Here is an 18,666-nt window from a genome sequence, read left to right on the forward strand (position 1 = left end):
CTCAAAACCCAACTGGACCCAGCCCTGGTCAACCTGCTCTGGCTGACCCTGCTCCAGGCAGGGGCCTTGGGCTCTACAATCTCCAGAGGTGCCGTCTAGCCTCATCTGTGCTATGATTCAGTGAGCCTTAAAAATTGCTGTATGGCAGATTATTTATTTTTATGTTATCAGCCTGAGCAGTGTAAGGTTGCCAATTTAAATGCCACAAAAAAAAACAGGTCAAAGGCCATGTTACTATCAGGACCAAAAATTCCAAGTTTATTAGGGATCCACAGTGAGACAGTCCTCCTACTGAGCCTCTACAGCAGCGGTCTGTTAATTTTACAATTCTAGTCTTCTCTTACCAAACCTAAATAATACAGTAAACAGTGAATTAAGTCTGCAAATACTTTAAAAAAAAAACCCCAACAAATCAAAAACAAAGCAAAAAAAAGTCCCCATACAACTCTGTCAAATGAGTATACATTACAGACCTTCAAGGTTTTTTTTTTATAGTTAATGTATGAAAACACTATCCAACAAATACAGGCACACAGAAATAATCTGAAAGGGAGACCAGAAGCCAAAAAATCTAAATACTTTCTCAGAAAGTACTCACTTAGCATGCATATACAAAAAGGTGTATAGAATGTTTGAGAGATGATGTATATGTTTAGAGAGATCCCATGAATATACACAAAAAAAAAAAAGTGCCAGCTACAAAAGTTTAGCAAAATTTGGGTATCACCTGATTCAGTATTTTCAGAATACAGGCCATAATAGATAGTAATATGCACAACCATCTTACCAGTGGTTTAAAAATTTTGTAATTCAACAACTGTGTAAGTATATATGAAGACTTGCTGATTTTACTGATGCCTAGCACACTTGAAATGGAGTAAAACCACGTGCTGTGCTTAACAGGTGCTGATTTCAGAATATCCAGGAGGTCCATTTTCCTTAAAATTCAATTTTAGCAAGTTCACTTGCAGGATTATTAATGCCAGGTCACAGCAAAGTAAGAGTTATGCAAGGTTACAGCCAAAAAAGCTGGTCATGCACACCATTAGTAAATATAAGCATGCTAAATTATAACAAGTCATTAAATATATATGTGTTTTTAATAAACAAGTATCTTTTTTAGCTGGGAGCTTCCCGGTGTGTTTGAAGGTTTGCCTGAAGAATCTTTTCCTGAATTGCATAAAGCATCTGCAGTACAAGCTGCAGTGTTTGTGTCTGGTTCAGCAGTGTAATTGTGCAGCATTTGCTCAAGTCTCTGAATACCTGTAGAAAGAAAATACAGAGGGTAATACTGACTGGACATATGGAACAAAAAAAAAAAAAAAAAATCACCACAAGGGTGATTAAACACCAAAACAGGTTCCTCAGGGAGGCCGCGTAATCTCCATCTTTAGACAGCCTCAAATCTTGACTGAACAAGGCCCTGAGCAATCTGCTCTCTGACTTAGAAACTGGCCCTGCCTTGAGCAGGAAGTTGTAATAGATGACGCAAGAGTTCCCTTTCAATCTGCATTTTTCTCTAACTCTATAAGCTCTAGAGGCTACACAAACATCCACTTTGCCAGCAATACAAAGCATTCATTCAAGGTTAAATATTTCACATCAGAAGAGATGAATACATTCCTCATATCCAACATGAGCTGCATAAAAATGAGGGATGGTGGGGAATTCTCACACGTTATAAAGCATAATTTGAAAGAGTAAAAATCCTTTCACATAAAATTTGATTCCTTACCTCTGATAGACTTAAAATAAATTTTAAAATGAATTTCTGAAAGTTTTAGAGGTTTAACATAACGCAATGCAAGTGCTTTGTAACCCGTGCTCTGGGCCAATCTAATATTTCTCAGTTCATTGAAACTCTAAAAATGCCCTTCACAAGCTGAGAGAGAATAATTAGGTTTGAACTCATTATTTATAATGTTAACATTTCTTAAAACTTGAGTGCTACTACATGATATATTAGAAGTAAAACCCACTTACACAAGTAAATCTTGTCTACAGAATCGGAGAAAACCAGTCTAAACCATCCAGGTTCATAACAATAAAAAGCTTTCCCAGGACTAATCAGGAGTTTTTTGTCAAGGAGCTTCTGCCACAATTCAAGTTCAGCTTCAAATGTTTGTGATTTTAAGAACTAAAAGAAGAAAATATTTTTTTCATTAAAGGTTGAACAAGTGCATAAAGTCATTGAAAAGATTTTCCATGACTTGATAAGTGTGTAACAACATGCACAACTTCTACACTTTGGAGTTTTACATTCCCACCCTTTTTCAAACTTCTTACATACTTTTCTGAAGTCTGCCCACACATAGAGTCCTCCTGAGCTTTTGAGCACGGGTATTCCAACATCTGCAAGCCCAGCCACAAGAATATTCTGTGCTTCTTTAAGACGCTTTTTGTTGGTGGGAAAAAACACATTATCCAACCAATCTATCAAAGTAAGAAAAAATATAATTGCTTTATTTCCACTTGCAGTGGAAAAATAAACCACTTCAATGGAAACATTTCTAGTGTGGCTAACCTCTGTCCCTGAGGAATTGACTGAGAACGTGCTGAACAGGTCCAGAACAGCTATGGAAGACAGCCAGTTGATTGACAGCTTTCTGAATTTCATGATTTCTGGTGTACAATACTCCAACTCTGATACCACTCATACCAAAGTCCTTGGAGGACAAAAAGAAGAGAGCAAGGTGCCATTTTTACTTTATGTTTGTGCTTTGTCAAGTCACCAAGTCTAGAGTCATTGTGATGTAAAGGAGAAAAAAAAAAAAAAAACAACTTTCTGGAGTAAATTCTCAGCATTGCCAAACGGAGTCTCAGGCGTGATAAAAAACAGCCAGCAACTTCTAAACATTCCTGTGGTGGGAAGTTCAGTGGCTTTATAGACAACCGAAAACACGCTTGGCTCATACCCTTGGGCTGCCCCCATTACACCCTACTATGGTTTCCAAGCAGTCATCAGTTTACTCTTCGCTCCAAAAGAAGAAAAGGCAAAATGCTACGGATCTGAAATGTGCTTACACGTTTCAATGCCTTTAATACATAGGCATTAACTGTCACTGTTAAGTAGATCCCAAATTAAACTCTGAAATTCAACAAATTTTACACTACCGAAGAAGAAAACAAATTCATAAACAAAGAGAAACTCAGTTTGGTACTTACCACACAAATTATGTTAGAATAGCCCAACTAATTTTTGTGGAGAAATACCTTAAATTAAAATACAAGCACAGTATTTTGACCTACCTTGCTAAAACCCCACATAAAGTGTGTCCGTTCTGGATCTGGTAAACTGGATGAGAAAAGAGGAAGACAAGAACTGTTGCTATAATAAAACAAATTATGCAGGTTACAAAAATGTTTACATTTGTAAAATTGTAGTAATTTCTTATTAAAATTGGTATTTAATCCTTTAAAGTGACATGACATTTTTTCAGAAATCATTTAACAAAACATTACCCTGTGACACTGATTTTCCAAGTGTATGCTGAGGTACTAATTTAAAAAAAACAAAACAAAACAAAACAAAAAAAAAACCCCACAACCAAAAAAAAACCAAACAGAAAGGATCTACGCTAACATGTAATGGTCCAGTTAAAATTCCCAGATTCCCACTGCACAGTCAGTTGTCACAGACATACTAAAACAAAAGCAGTATTTCCACAAGTGATGTGCAACTGCTCTTGTACTTGATGGAGAAGAATTGTTTGCTCAGCTATGCTGCACCTCAGGCTAGGGAAGGGAGAAGTGAACATTTTAGGGCTTGCAACTACACAGTGAGGTGCAACTAAACAAAATACACCTCAGTGTACCACTGAAGATGATGGCTTTTTACTCCTTTGTGCAAGTTTGTGTAAGTAGGGCCAAAGCTGGAATGTTCCTTCTCCAGCCTAATGAAGCTGAGTGAACTTTCACAATAACAAAAGGGTTTTTTTAGGCTTCATTTATGGTTTGTGATCTTATATGGATGAGGGTTCTCTGGGCCTGCTTGTACCTGGATGGACTTGGAAATTTCCCATCAGTATGAAATTGATGCAGTTATACAAAGTAAATAACACACTTTTGCAGCAGGAAGTTTTATTAGTCAGATACTAATAGGTTTAATTATTCTTGAAACATTTATTCTTTCCATCACCTGTTAGGAAACTAAGAGCCCAAAGCATACTGCTTGGGAAGGAGACTCACTACAGCGGGGAACTTGCACAACCGTAGGCAACTTCATTACCGTTACAGCGAGACCCTCACGCTCAGGCTGTGGAACAGGGCAAAACAAAGAAAAGGAAAGTGGCAAAACGACTAAGGGCTCTGTTAATTTTTATTGTTATTGTATCATACACATCAGCTGGAAGCAAGAGATCTGCCATGTAAAGCCATCTTTGAAGACGATCTCTTGTATTAACTAGTCTCATAGTTGCAAAGACTTGGCTGTGAGTTCATTCGAACCATACCAGTTACACCAGATAACCACAAGTTTGAAAAAAATGGCATGGCTTCTATTTAGGAGTAAATATCTTCTAATCCCTGCTACAAATTCACACTTACCAGTCTAAGCTAAGAATACTGGTGAAGGTGGTATCATCATAAACAGACAGCATGTATATTTCATCCATTATTACATGCAATTCATATCTATGTTTAGAAAAATACAGGCATATTAACATCTTTAAAATAAAAACATATATACATATATAAAATCTTAACTACTCCATGGCAAAGTACCCACAAACATGCCTATCTGCTATTATATTCCCCCTACAAACTTTACACAAAGAGGTCCCAAGGTTTTAAGGCCACAAAATGTACTGTGACCACTCATGCATCACCAACCTCTATTTATACACATTCTGTATTTCTCAGCAACAATAACATTCTATATAGCTGAAACAAAATCCAACTGGATGCTCAATCCAATGGTTCTCTGGAATGCGCATCGTCCTACCCAACTCTTATTTAAAGTTTAAAATGAACACAGAAAGATTCGTTCAGTGAGACTTGAAGCCAAATGCAGATGTTAGATTTAAAAAAGCTTTGTCATGCACCTACAATAACTTTCTAATACACTCTTGCTGTGAAAACCACAGTAAACAGAAAGCCATGTTATCACACCGGACACCAACAAGCCATGCACATTTAGAAACGCTGAATAAATTGCAGAATGGTTTTCAAGTAGTGCAGGTACCCTCTTCTAAGAAAACCTCATTTAATCTGGTTGCTGTATTCTACATTTTGCTTAAAAGGAAGTTTGGTTTCAGAACAGTTTTTACATTTGAAATAAAATTATTGTTTCCAATCCTTATACTCTAACATTATTTTAGTACCAGCTTAAGTCGGTTACATCCTGAAACCCATGAGGCATGCTGAGACGAAATACATTTGCCTTTCTAAAAACTCAGGAACTGGAAGTAGCGTGTTGAATTCTACCAATCTCTAGTGCTGTTTCCTCAAAAAGAAAATAATGCCAAAAATGCAGGAATGTTGTGTTATTCACTTTCAAATTTAAATAAACCAGAAGTAGTCTTTGGTAATTAACGAAAATGAACAATTAATACCAACGTACTGTACATAAGATTGTCAGAAACCAAGCATTGTTAGCATTCAAAGTGTGTACAGGATTTTGCAGTCATTCTTTGCCAGAAGCTCACTGAAATAATAAAGGAATACAACTTTTCCTAAAAAATACTGACTTTTTCAAAAGGAAGCATTTGTTTCTTTGTGAGTACCCAAGGGATCCAGGAGACTGTTAGAACATGAACTCTTGAGCTGGGTAAGGATAAAAGAAGGGGAGAGGGGATGAGACATTTCAGAAGTCTCTTCCTTTGATGGAAAGTGAATTGCTTGCACGTCTTGAAATAAATAAGTACAAAAGGTGCTACAAAACTTCAGACTGTTAACTTAGTCCTTACCAATTCAATTACTTTCCCTCAATACCAAATGTTAAGATTCTCTTATTTTGATAATGTTTCAAATGACGGTGCTGGCCATGTCTACTACTACTGCTAAACACTGGTAACCACCTGTTGCCATTTTTCTGAGCCATGCATCAAAGCAGGTTAATAAAGAAACATTGTTAAGCAAATAAAAAGCTTTTGAAGTTTAAACCACATATAAAAGAATAAAAATCTCAACAGTATTTAACTCAGACAGACACTGTTGGCTCCTAGCTTCAGCAATTTATTCTAGTGTTCCCAGAAGGGCCAATTAGACAGGGCAGCTACACAAGAAACATGACCAGGACCCTGTCTGCCACCTCCTCCAAACACGTACAAGCAAAGAACAGGCGATCACCAACGGTGACTTTTCATCACTGCTACAGTGCATTAACAGAAAATTAAAAACCGAACAAATAGCGCTAGGGCTCAAACCTGTGCGCAAACTCTAGACATTCTTTCAGTAACTGTGCTGGGTAAACGTCCCCTAATGGATTGTGGGGGTTGATCAGGATTAATGCTCTGACTCGGATGCCCTGGAAAAAGAAAAACTGATAGTTGAAGACACCAACGTCAAACCAGTGACATGTAGGTGCATGACAATAATTTAATTGCATACTATAATTAGTACAGAGACTAAGGTTCCAGCTACTGACCTTGTTCCATATTTTATCCAATACCACCCCCAAAACCACACTGAATAGTTTTATTAGTAAATGAAAATCAGGTTAGCACCCATTTGAAACACCTATTGATATCAACAGCCAAGATTACAGTGTTGTAGGGATTAATACTGGTTCTACAGGAATACTTCCAAAATAATTTCCCAGGACTGAGCAAAGTTACTGTGGATAAATATGGGAGAGCTGAACAGAAATTAAACTTCAACACCTAATAACCTGTCAAGTTATTACTATTTCAGTGGTGCTTGTTTCCTTAAACAAGTAATACAATCTGCAGAAAACTGAAAACTGAATTACCAGGTGTTCTATGAGATTCACAGAGGTCTTGGATAAATAAATACTTTTTAATTATATTTATCAATGGTGCAGAATTTCTGTTAGGGAAATTCTCCCTATATAAGCTAAATGATTTTAATCAACTGTTCAAAGAGATTGTAAATTGTAAATACTCTACTATGTAATAAGAAGAGTCTCATATGATCAAAAATTAGAGTACAAACACAAGCAGTCTTTTTACTCTATAGGTATTTTTCAGAAAATAATCTATTTTCTATTTGCCAAAAAAAATCCTTAACGTACATTAACATAAGCTATATGCAGCAAATATATTTTTATTGGACACAATCAAGCAGTGCAATGACTACAGCAGGAACCTTCAAGACTTTAAACTTATCAACATGAGGGGTTGCCTTATTACTTCATGTCTGGGATAAACTTGAAATTGAATTAGTATTTTTTGTTTCCGCATTTTTAATTTTCAGAAAAACCGCACCCACTGCAAATTCTCTTTCCACCCAAGCCTCCTCCAAAGGAGATTATTTGCAAAGATCAATGCTCAATGAACTCAGGAAATCAAGTTCAATGATGAGGAAGCCCTGATATTTGCTTACCCTGCCACATGCAATTTGTTTGAACATTCATGGGCACTGTGACTAAGAACTTCACAAGAAATTAACTTTCAGCGTATAGCCTTCTACAAGAAGAAATTACCTGAAAGGAAGATAAGACACAAATACTAAACACAAACAGCTGTTCCACAGTACTCCTTGCACAAGAGCATATTTGGTGTATTTGACATTTGACGTGTATTAAGCAGAAGATGCTGAGTGAGGTATTATTGCTCACAGGAACAGCTGCTGTGGGATGGCAGTTTCTCAATTGCTGTTCTAGTCTAGTTCCTCCAGCTATTTATTGTATTACATGTGTCCAAAGCAGATGTTTCTAATGTCATTCGTGAAAACAGCTCTAGAAGGTTGACAAACACATGCAGGTCTCTAAAGAGTTCATCTGGTCTGTGATCCAGCGCCTTGTCCAGCCAGTTCAGCCCTGACAGCCACACCACAGCAGCACAGCAGGGATGCTATCTGCCTCCCTCTGCTAGGACCAAGTGAGAAGTGTCTGGGTGCTGGGGGCTGGCTGTCCCAGGGCTGGCAAAGGCACAGACAGATGACACAGACATACAGATGGTGTCTAAACGTAGGCACCGCGCTAATCAAGCAATTAGCTAAATAGGACAGCTTCAATAGAGCTATAAAAAAAAAGTTATGCACACATTTGAAGGTGTCCAATATTACCCACCTTTTATATGTGACCTTACTTATAACTGACCTCTGTAAGTGACCTTGCTTATAACTCCATGCTTTATCTATTGTTAAACCTCACCTTCTGGCCTGGAAGAGGACACAAGAAGTCTAGCTTTCTTAATGCTTCAAAACATCACTGCTATCACCACCACATCTTTGGTAAAATGTTTTACTATTCAGCCTGCGCTTCCTCCGCTGGATCTTTTCAAGGTTGCGCGCCAACAGTTAAGTGCATTTCTAATTTTCCATGAAGTGAGTGGATTATGAATATCAAGACAATAAGAATAGGAAGCATTTTAGTCTGAAATACTGGTGAGCACTATTTTGTGGACACTCACAAAATCAAACATTTCCACAGGGAAGAAAAGCAGTTCCAAAGACAGAGATGAATGTGAAAAAAAAAAAAACAAAAAACCAACAACAAAGTATGTGACAAGCAATAATAGCCTCATTTACGTAATCTTGATCAAAACAAAAATCACTGAACATGCTAAGAGGTTTGAACTAATAAAATTTACTAAACTCTGGAAAAATTACATTGTATTTTTTTTGTTTGCTAGCAATTCCTTGTTAGCTGGCACGCAGAAGAACCCTCTTCAAAATCACATTAGACATATTTATTTAATTAACTGAATGGGTCGTTACAGTAGCATATTCTCTTTTCTGAGGGTCAGAACAATAGCTTGTTTACAGCACTTCAAATTCCATTAAAATCTACAGAGAAAGAAACTTGGTCTTGAAACACAAGTTAAGATCTGTTCTTCATAAAATAGAGTCAGGGAGTTTCTCTGCATTTTGTTGCCCAGATGATAAAATCAATCTGACTCCTATTGCTAGAGCTGCACCCACTTCAGTCACAAGACTGAAAATCTCCATAGATGAAACTGTACAAATGCTTTAATGTTGAGAACACATGCTGCTTACAAAATAACTATGAAAACATGAAAATAGGAAATCAATGTTATTGATACCTGCTTTTTAGCTCTCTGTAATGCATCTTCTAATTTTTCAACTGTTAACTGGAAAGGGTGGCTTTCTTCATCAGTCACCTACAGAACAAACAAACAAAAAAAATCAACAAAAAAATATTTAAAATACATTTTAAAAAAGACAGTGAAGAAACACTCGCATGTAGTGAAAATACCATTGCTACTGGCTTTTATAAAATCAGAGAATCTGAAATTAAGATCACTGTTTTCTAGATAACTCAATTATTTTGTTTTTATATGTTGCCCTTACCCAAGACTACACTATCAGTGACTTCCAGAAGAACTTACATACTTGAAAGACCATTTTTTTCCCTCCCCTCTAGCTGTACGATTTGGTCTTGTGAAAGAGGCTAACTCCCTTGGACTTGCCTCACAGATTATTGAGCTTTCAAAGGGGGAACCAAAGTTACACAACTTATGTGGTAGATACATCTCTTTGTGCTTAAGGGGAAAAATTCACAAAGCAAATTTACTCACAATAGGAGTGACAAACTTAGAGCTGACAAACTACAGTTCAGCATGTCAGTGCAGAACAGTGTCTGCACAGAGCAAACGTAATCCTAGCTATCACGCTGCAGTTGACAAAAAGACAAGCTGTCCCTAAAAGTGCTAGACTGGTCCTGTCTCTTCACTTGGACTTGGTTTGCATATTCAGGTTGTTTTGATTGCCCCCTGTGAAATGTCTGTTAATGTATGTGAATAGCTAAAGCTTTACCTCACTGAACAAGGGCACATGAACAGGCTCTATTCCGCCATACAGCCATGTTTTTGGGTTTATACCACCATAGTAGGGAGCTGGAATAAGATATCCATCTAAAAACATTAAAAAATGAAGTGAACATTTTTCGTGAGCAATTATTTCGTTGTACTCTAATGGACTAAACTGAAAATCTAATCAGATGACATCTGATTTAATCTCAAAGATTTCACTGTGGCCTAAACCAATATTTAAACAAAACTGAAAATCTAGCATACATCAATCAGCCTGAATGCTTTCCCAATATTCTTCCTCAGCATTTGCAATAGCCGAGTCGACAGTCATGTATATTTTCAGTATAAGAGAACAGACCTGATCAACTACTTATTTTATTTATTTATTATTTAAATAATAATGACAAATAATGATCTCACTCTCAATATTTTGCAAATGCTCTGTTGCTGTCATTTTTTCATCAGGAAGTGCTGCAAACCTCAACTACTTCTTTCTGGGTGCCAAGGTGTTGTCTTGCAGCCGGGGAGCCTACAGCACTGTGGAACTCGTTTCCCTCATTTCTTTGCTGTGAAGTAGCCCCAGGTTGGTGTTCTCCTGGAGGTACTGCAAAAGCCCTGCGTGGCAGGGTTTCAGAGGGGATGGAGTGGGCTTCCTAAGTTAACAAAGAGGTAAAGAGGAGCCCAAGCAGAAGAGTTCCTGTTAAAACTGCGAAAATACAATGAAATCTGAGCATATTAAAATAGACACAGATACAAGTAGCCTTCAGTAAACATTATCATTTAAAGCTAAACAAAACTAACTGGTTTCACAGTGCTTTTGCCACCAATGTGCTGAAGTCATTGCACCACATTACTCTACATCACTCCATCCTCCTCCCTGGGCTCTTGGTGCCAGTAACAGGGTGCTAGGGGGGAGGCACAGCCTTCTGCACTGGAGGCCACCGAAGTCACCCTGCTCACTTTCCTTCCCTGGCAGGTCTTCATGGATTTCCTCATTCTCTGCTGTACTGCATGCCTAAGCTGCCTTCCTTCCTCATTCCAATACAGAAAGGAAACCATTTTCCCTTGTTGAGCTCTCTTTTTTCTCCTGCCTGCTTCTGCTGTGAGCAGATTGTTTCCTGGGACTCCACTCTTCCTGCTTTGCATTCCCATCTTCCTCCTCGCCACCACCCTTATTTGACTGGGAATACCTCTTTTGCTGCAGCTCCTTTCCCCTGTCCCAAATTCCTTCTACGTGTTTTCCGCATCCAATTACCAAAATTTTATCTGGGTCCCAGATTTCAAACCCAGTCCATCTCCATCCCTGTGTGCCTACTCCCTCCAGCTTCTACCTTGGTTCTTGCCTCTTTTTTTTTCTCCTAACTTTTCAAAATACACTGCGTTCTCTTGATAGCCTTCTCTTCTTATAATGCTTTTAAAAAACTGTAGATCGCATTCCAGAAAGCAAGTGGGCCTGCTAATACCTCAAACATTTTCCACCATTCTAGAAACAGAAGCATTATTTCAAAGACACTCTGCCAGTGACAAAGAAATGCCGTTCCTTGCTTCATTCAGGCCGTTAGAGTAACAGCAGGCTGTCAGAAATCACAATATGATTATCCTCACTGCTAACAAATGTTTTTAAGTAAAATAATCAAGTTTTTACTCACCACCAGGGTCACATAATACAGTTGACAGAGTAGCAAAAACAGCACAACAGCCATTCATAACAGTTATCTGAAAGAAGTAGTACGAACTTTCATTTAGCACTGAAATATTTAGCAGAAATACCAGCGCTTGTTTAAATTCATAAGTATCAGCACTAGTTTAAATTAAAAAAAAAAACAGAGTGAAAAAGCACCACTACTACACCTAGTCCTTAAGCATTACACCTTGCCCACTCTTTCAAATGGAAAATTAATACTGTTAAGCCTTCTGCAAATCTTGCATATATTCCTCCTGTAGTTCCTTGCTGACATTTGTGTTCAGATTTATTCATCTTTATCAGTTTAAGAAAAATAAGATGCAAAGATAAAGCATTTGTCTTACATTTTCTGGGTTCAGTGCTTTTGCAGCTCTGGCATAGTCAGTTAGAAACTTGGCAATTTCCTCTCTGAAGCTAAAATACAGAATTAAAGTCAAATATGCAATGATGTATTTCCCAGGAAAAAAACAAAACAAAACACAAAATACACAAAGAAGAATGAAGCTTACCAAAAGCACAACAAATACATAATTCATTCTGTTATGAAAGCATTGAAGATTTTGATCAAATAATATAATTTCCTCAGATATTCAGTGTGCTACATTTTGTGAGACAGAAGCACATAGAAGTAATCTGTTACCTTGAATAACAGTGACTGTGACTCAACTATTATTGCTGTGCACTAGAAAAATGAGAAAATAAAAAATCTCTGAACCCGAGTGGGATCCATTTTTGGAGAAAGGACAAGAATTTGGGTACCAGAAACACTGAAACCTGAATCAACGACAATTCTTAAGATCAAGACGGGCTTTCAGCCCAAGTGAAAGCGATGATGGAGTTCCTATTGGTCTTCAGGCTGCCGGTATTTTACCTCTACTCTTCACAGCCTCCAGAGTTTCAGTTTATCCCTCATTGAGACTAGAATGACTCATTCCAGGAGCGATTCTCCACATCAGTATGACTCACCACATCAATACATGCTCTCTTGCTTTCCAAAAAGCCCCCGGATCTTTGACCTTTGGCATTCTGGGTCTTTGTGGCACAGTGAGGGTGGGGGAAAAAACAGAACAAAAACCCAGAAAAGCACAGGCACCCAAAAGCCAAAAGGAATGCAACCGCACCCAGCTTCACACAAGCCACGACTAGCACTGACCATGAGCAATGTGATAAACGGGAAAATGAACTTCTTACCTTCTCGTACCTTGCGTATCAGAATACTGGAAAAGATCAGGCTCCAGATAGTTCATGTCAGGTCTTGTGAGCTAGTGATATGAAAGAGAGACAGTGTAGACCACAGTTTTCTAGGGAGTTTCTATTCTACTGTAGCATACGTATTTAAAAAAAAGAAATAACCAGAATATAAAAATTCATTAGTTACAATTATGTCTACACTTGGCACTTGTCTTTTTTAGTTTTAAGATATCAGAAAACAACATTAAAACATAATCAGAACAAAGGAAGAAAATAATGAAAGAACTATTTGTTGGATTGTTCTGTCATATATTAAAACAAGTCCTGAATAAGACATTGAGGAAAAGTACCCCAGCTGTACCTAGGAGATTAGGCAGTCACTTCTGAGATGTATCAAAGCTCAAACAATGCTTGCAGTATTTATGATATCAGCTTTTAATTCACATATCAACTTTGATTAGCTTCTCAACCAACAGAAGAAAAGTGATGGCAACCTTGTCTGTTACAGAAGAAAACTAGCTGTATTACCAGCAGTGGCTTTCTTGCTCTCAAAGCAGTTGCCTCCCCTGAAAACTAGCTCAGTCCTCTATTCAGTGTGGCATCAGTACTGGTTTATTTCTAACAAAAAAATTCCTCTTCACCTGCCAGCGCTGCCAGCTCATCAGCTAACCAACCTGTACGTTGAGTTTATGCCCAGCCCTCGGTCACAAGCATTGCAAATGCACTAGCAGTTGCACCAGGGCTAATTCATTGATTTACCTCATGGAAGCAGGAAGGAGAAGCAAGAGGTAACCGGCAAGCTGCAGGAGCTGGCCTGGCAACTAGATCTTTGTTTTGCTAACACATAAGCCAGAACACCATGCTTTCCAGCAGATGAGCTAGAATTAACAAACCTGGGGAAAACGCCTTCTTTAAAGAACACGCAATTTCCCCGTAGCTGCATTTCAGAGACTGGCTCTTACGTAGTGCACTGCAGCATAATGTTTAGGCTGTAGCTTTAACTTTGCTCAAACTCTGAATTTCATGTATGGAGCATTTTCGGTCAAAGTTTTGGCTTTGCCATCAGACAAGTGACAGTCTTACCAGACCATGACTTTCTTCTCTGAAAACACACTTCTTCCTGAAAGCTACCCTTCCAAAGCAGTGTTTGCTGCTGAAACAGGACCGGACTCCTGTGTCACTTCTGTTTGGAGTGCATGCTCAGCCAGGTGTGAACAAAGTTTGAGCAAAAACAAAACTATTCTGGTTTTTCAACCAGAGGCAAGTTTTCAGTGTAAATATTACTTGGCAAATTATTTCCGAGGAGCAGTACGTACAAACGTACAAAGTGCGTGCTTCCTTCTGAAAGCTGTCAGTCACGGCGCTGTCAGCATCGTACCCTACGCCTTCCTTCTCCTTTGCTAAATTGTTAACGGGACACTTCAAGCTTGTAAAGGACGAACCGGCGCTTAAATCCCACCGAAGCAGAAGACAGCCACAGCCACACTTACTCTCTCCTCTATCAAGTCAAAGCAGAGCTTGTTCTCACTCGTGCCCAGATTCAGGATGCCCTGGAAAAGACGCCGGTTGTTAAACGGGGACAGCACCCGCTGGGGTCCCGCTTCGCCTTCGCCACACCCGAAGCACCCACGGCGCCCACCCGAGCAGAGAGACCGGACCCCCGCAGGCACCGCCGCTCCCCGCACCTGCGGATTGAGCTCTCGATCGAAAGGGTCGGCGACGTAGAGGGCGAAGCCGGCATCCAGCAGCCCCGGGGAGCAGCCGGCGATGCGGGAGCCGCGGGCCGACAGGGCCGGGGCCGGGGCCGGGGCCGGGGCCCTGCCGCAGCCGCTCATCTTCTGCCCCGGGGCCAGCAGCCGCCGCCCGCCCCCGGCTCCGCCGCCCCGCCCCGCCCAGCGGCCCCGCGGCTCGGGGCGGGGAAGGGACCCACGCGTGGGCTGGACGGCGGAGGGAGTCGGCGTCCGGCGAGCGCTCGGCAGGACAGGGAGACTTTTCCTGGGGCTCGCGGGCCTCACGTTTTACACTGGGGGTGGTAGAACACCGGAACAGGTTGCCCAGAGAGGTGGTGGAAGCCCCATCCCTGGAAACATTCAAAGCCAGGTTGGACGGGGCTCTGAGCAACCTGATCCGGTTGGAGATGTCCGTGCTCCTTGCAGGCAGGTTGGACTAGATGGCCTTTGAAGGTCCCTTCCAACACAAACCATTCTATGAGTCTGTGATGCTCTAGCTATACAATTATTTAAACAGTGTTTTGGCAATATACAAGCATTGTATTAAAATAATATGTGTTATTAAGAAATAATTTTATTACTGTTTCCTGAAACTTGTCAATAATTAGGGAAACGGAGATTAGCATTGAATCTTTAACTAGTTCATCTGAAGGATCCAAATATCTTCCTAACAGAAAAATAATGTAATATGTCATTGACAAGATTTTGTGGGTGGTCTCAAAGATCTTGATTTTTATTAAACAACATTGCTGACCTCTGGAAATAAGGGAAATTGTCCAGCAGCTGTATGACCTTAATAATTTTTGATGTACCAAAATCTAGTGCCAGTGTCCACTTATCCACCAGCTCTTTACACGACACCTACTGTGTCATAGCTGTGCCTAAGTCAGGTAATTACCATCACTGCAGACTCTTAAGAGCTGGTTTTACATGAACAACGAAGAAAGAGGAGGTTGTCTTTTTGTACACAGGAGTCCCAAACTGACCTTTTCCCTCAGATATCACTCTTCAATAAATCATTTCAATGACTACAAGCTATTAAAAGATTTTTGGAGACTGGCGTGTGACGGCACTGCTGAGAGATACAAGATCTACCCTGCTTATCTAATAGCAGCTGACAGGACAGCGCTGCCGTACAATGTTACAGGGAGGCCGCATACTTGGGAGTCTTACAAAAGCTCCGCCACCTGCTAGAGGATACAGAGGATGACTTTTTCACACTTCATTTTTATTAGTCTGACTTACACTTGTGACTTGAATACCAGTAAACCGATTTAGCATTTCTTTACCAGCCACTGTCTGAGGAACTGAAAGTATTTTATTCTAGATCTCTGCTGCATCGTTGGAAGAGCACACTAAATCTCAGCCAACACATTTTTCTTTTCAGTGTGCCTATGACATATTGTTACCACTGGGCCTGTTGTTTTAGAAATGGCAAAACTAAAGCAACTGTGCCTTACAGCAAGATTTGTGCCATTCCAATCCTATTGTGAATCCTAATGAAAAAAAAGAGAAATAATCTGGTCTTGCTAAAAAACAAAAATAGGTTATAGAACTAATGTCTTAAAATTTGCACCTAAGGCAAACTTAGGTATTAGTTAATAAATATTAAACTTATCACACATTACAACAGTATGCGCTGAAGTCAAAGACATTATCATTGTGACCAAGCTGCCATCTCCCTTGGCTTCTGATGCAAAATATTTCACTTAACCCACACGTGTATCCGATGCCAAGGTCATGCTGACAGATGGCCCACTTTTAAGAGAGGGCATACTGAGGTTACTCCCAAATGATGCCTGTTGAGAGAGTGAAGTTAATTCCTACCTGTTAATTGACGCTGACAAATTGCAGTCCAGTCTCTCAACTTCATTCCATAGGGTTAATGCTGCAAATACCAGCCTAACTCACGCAAGAAATTCCGTTCTTCTTCTGGTCTCTTCCAAGTTCCTGCATTGCTTACAGTTTTACGATTGCTGTCTTAACTCCCTGGAAAGTAGGCTTGACTCCTGTCCTACTATACAAACACAGTATGAGTTTAGGACGTATTAAATACTAAAGAAACAATCAGGTCCTTATGCAACAATACAACATGTCTATTTTTACTATTTCTATAATAACTAGGAGTTATGACATAAATTAGGCAACAAGTGAAATTACAAATTAGATTCATAATATTAAAAAAAAAAACCCTACAAAATTTAGACTTGTTTGGATGAACTAAAATCCAAAATACTTTTCAAGCCTAATGCAAGTCAGAAATTTTGTGGTTTTTAACCGGACTGTTAACTGTCATGCTTAAAATACTGCCAAGCAGAGTTCTAGCTGGTGACGTCTATTATGAAACATAAGGCTAATGTAATCTAAGCCTCAGCAGACATTGCTCATCTTTTAATTTCATTTCAAATGGGTTAGGAAATATTTTCTGTTTTTTTTTTTCCATTTGCAAATGGAACAAAGTTTGATTAAAAGCTATACAATAAGTATCTTGTGAATTTTTTACTGTACAACAGAAACTGTTTACCAAACAGACAACAAATGTGATTTATGGCAGAACAGCATTAACAGTAAAAGGACCTAACACATTGGATGGTATTCAATGCCCACAATTCTTGGAAAAGCAAGTCTGGCAGATTTTGATTATTAGAAATTACCAAATTCCCTCAACATTCAGATATATGAGCCTTTCAGTAGAGTTAATTGCACTGATTAATGACTTGTGTCATCTTTTTTTCCTGGAAACTTTGTCCAGTCATCAACTGGACTTAATCCAGAACTGTGAATTACTTCAAAACAGATACATTTTTCAAAGGTAGTGGTTGAAAAATTTATCAGCTACCCAGCTGTAAGAAGATGGCTTCAAATATAAATTGCTTTTAGACTAAAGCAGCCTAAACATTTTTTTAAGAAAAATTACAGGATAGTAGAGGACATGGAGCTCCTATTAGCAAAGTGAAATAACCCCTTGCATGTTAGAAACAAGGTAAGTGTTTACATCTATTTTTAACACTCACTTCTTCAGAAGTCCCTCGACTACGGGGAAAAAGACTGGTTGGCAATTGAGAAAAGGTCAGTGACAGCTGACAATGTCGGTGGCAACAGCAGTGAAAGGAAAAAGCTACCATAGGCTATCAACCTTTTATACGATCTGTAATATATACCAGAAAAACTGACATCGGTGTCACTTAAGAGGGGTAGGAATGACCGATGAGCTAGCAGAGAGGCACAGAATTTGCCCATTTTTAGGTTGCTGGTTCACATAGAGTTTACTTGGTTCTTGACTTGATGGAGGAGACTGGAAGACAGCAGTCAAAAGGCTCAAACGTGACATCTGCTGTTTGGCTGCCTGCCATGTTTAGCTTCATGAGCCATCGCAGCAAAATCCCCACTGCCCTAAAGAACGTGAAACAAACTATGTTATTGGTCCCTTTTCACTCTTCGTGTCCTTCATAACACCAGGCCTTGTGAAAGCCTCCACAGGCCAGCTGATGTTTCTTGCACGCTTGTGTAGAAGGGCTTATCCTCCTTAACTTTAGGCTTTACGCTTCCTGTATATTGGACTTACGTGTCTGTATACCAGATCTTAGCTAGGCTTCATTTAGATACTCCGCTGTCTTTTAAGATGAGATGCTAATGTAACTCAGGATGTAACTGAAGATCACCTAACAGCAACTGGTTATTAATAGTGACCTACTTTCTTGGATCAAATGATATTACCCACAGCAATTGTCAAGGTTATCTATGTAGGGTGTGTGTATATACACAAACACACACATATATGCACACCCCTGGTGAAATTCCTTACATGTAGAAATGAAGAGCACAGATTTGGAACTCAGGCTTTGTGGCTTAAAATAACATTTTCCACAACAGTATATTATCTAATTTCACTTGAGAAATGGAAGGAGCTTGACATACAGAGCCTAGTGGAAGCATGCTTTCCTTTTTAACTTTACAACATAATACTTGGCATTGAAATACAGCATTCTAATTAAATAATTCTGATTGTGAAGATAATTCCATAGATTATTACCGTGTTTGTTATAATCATGATTGGCCTCTGCCTGGTCCTTTGAGGTTTAAGTATCATTGCATTATGAGATTCTATTGTTACTAGAAAGGTTAAATCATTTCCATTTGAAATTAATTTGGTAGATCAATTATC

General features: G+C 39.1%; 1 protein-coding gene across 1 annotated transcript; it reads right to left on the reverse strand.

Annotated features, from left to right (window-relative positions):
• Nucleotides 1-231: 231 nt before the first annotated feature.
• LOC104473059 (1-aminocyclopropane-1-carboxylate synthase-like protein 1) lies at nucleotides 232-14,606 on the reverse strand. The gene is made up of 14 exons (XM_086740318.1): nucleotides 14,457-14,606; nucleotides 14,262-14,321; nucleotides 12,772-12,842; nucleotides 11,925-11,994; nucleotides 11,546-11,612; nucleotides 9,901-9,998; nucleotides 9,168-9,245; nucleotides 6,366-6,466; nucleotides 4,546-4,632; nucleotides 3,250-3,295; nucleotides 2,525-2,666; nucleotides 2,291-2,433; nucleotides 1,984-2,137; nucleotides 232-1,263 (listed from the first exon to the last, which is right to left on the reverse strand). The coding sequence occupies exons 1-14, from the start codon at nucleotides 14,604-14,606 to the stop codon at nucleotides 1,100-1,102; spliced, it is 1,431 nt and encodes a 476-aa protein (XP_086596444.1). The 3' UTR covers nucleotides 232-1,099.
• Nucleotides 14,607-18,666: the final 4,060 nt, after the last annotated feature.

The sequence above is a fragment of the Chlamydotis macqueenii genome, chromosome 2 (assembly GCF_036417535.1).
Source record: "Chlamydotis macqueenii isolate bChlMac1 chromosome 2, bChlMac1.mat, whole genome shotgun sequence".
Classification (NCBI taxonomy): domain Eukaryota; kingdom Metazoa; phylum Chordata; class Aves; order Otidiformes; family Otididae; genus Chlamydotis; species Chlamydotis macqueenii.

Coding starts and splice junctions, on each gene's coding strand:
- LOC104473059 (XM_086740318.1), bottom strand. CDS start 14,606: ATGAGCGGCTGCGGCAGGGCCCCGGCCCCGGCCCCGGCCCCGGCCCTG. Junction 14,322..14,456: donor ATCGAGAGCTCAATCCGCAG/GTGCGGGGAGCG, acceptor CGTCTTTTCCAG/GGCATCCTGAATCTGGGCAC. Junction 2,434..2,524: donor TCAATTCCTCAGGGACAGAG/GTTAGCCACACT, acceptor TTACTTTGATAG/ATTGGTTGGATAATGTGTTT.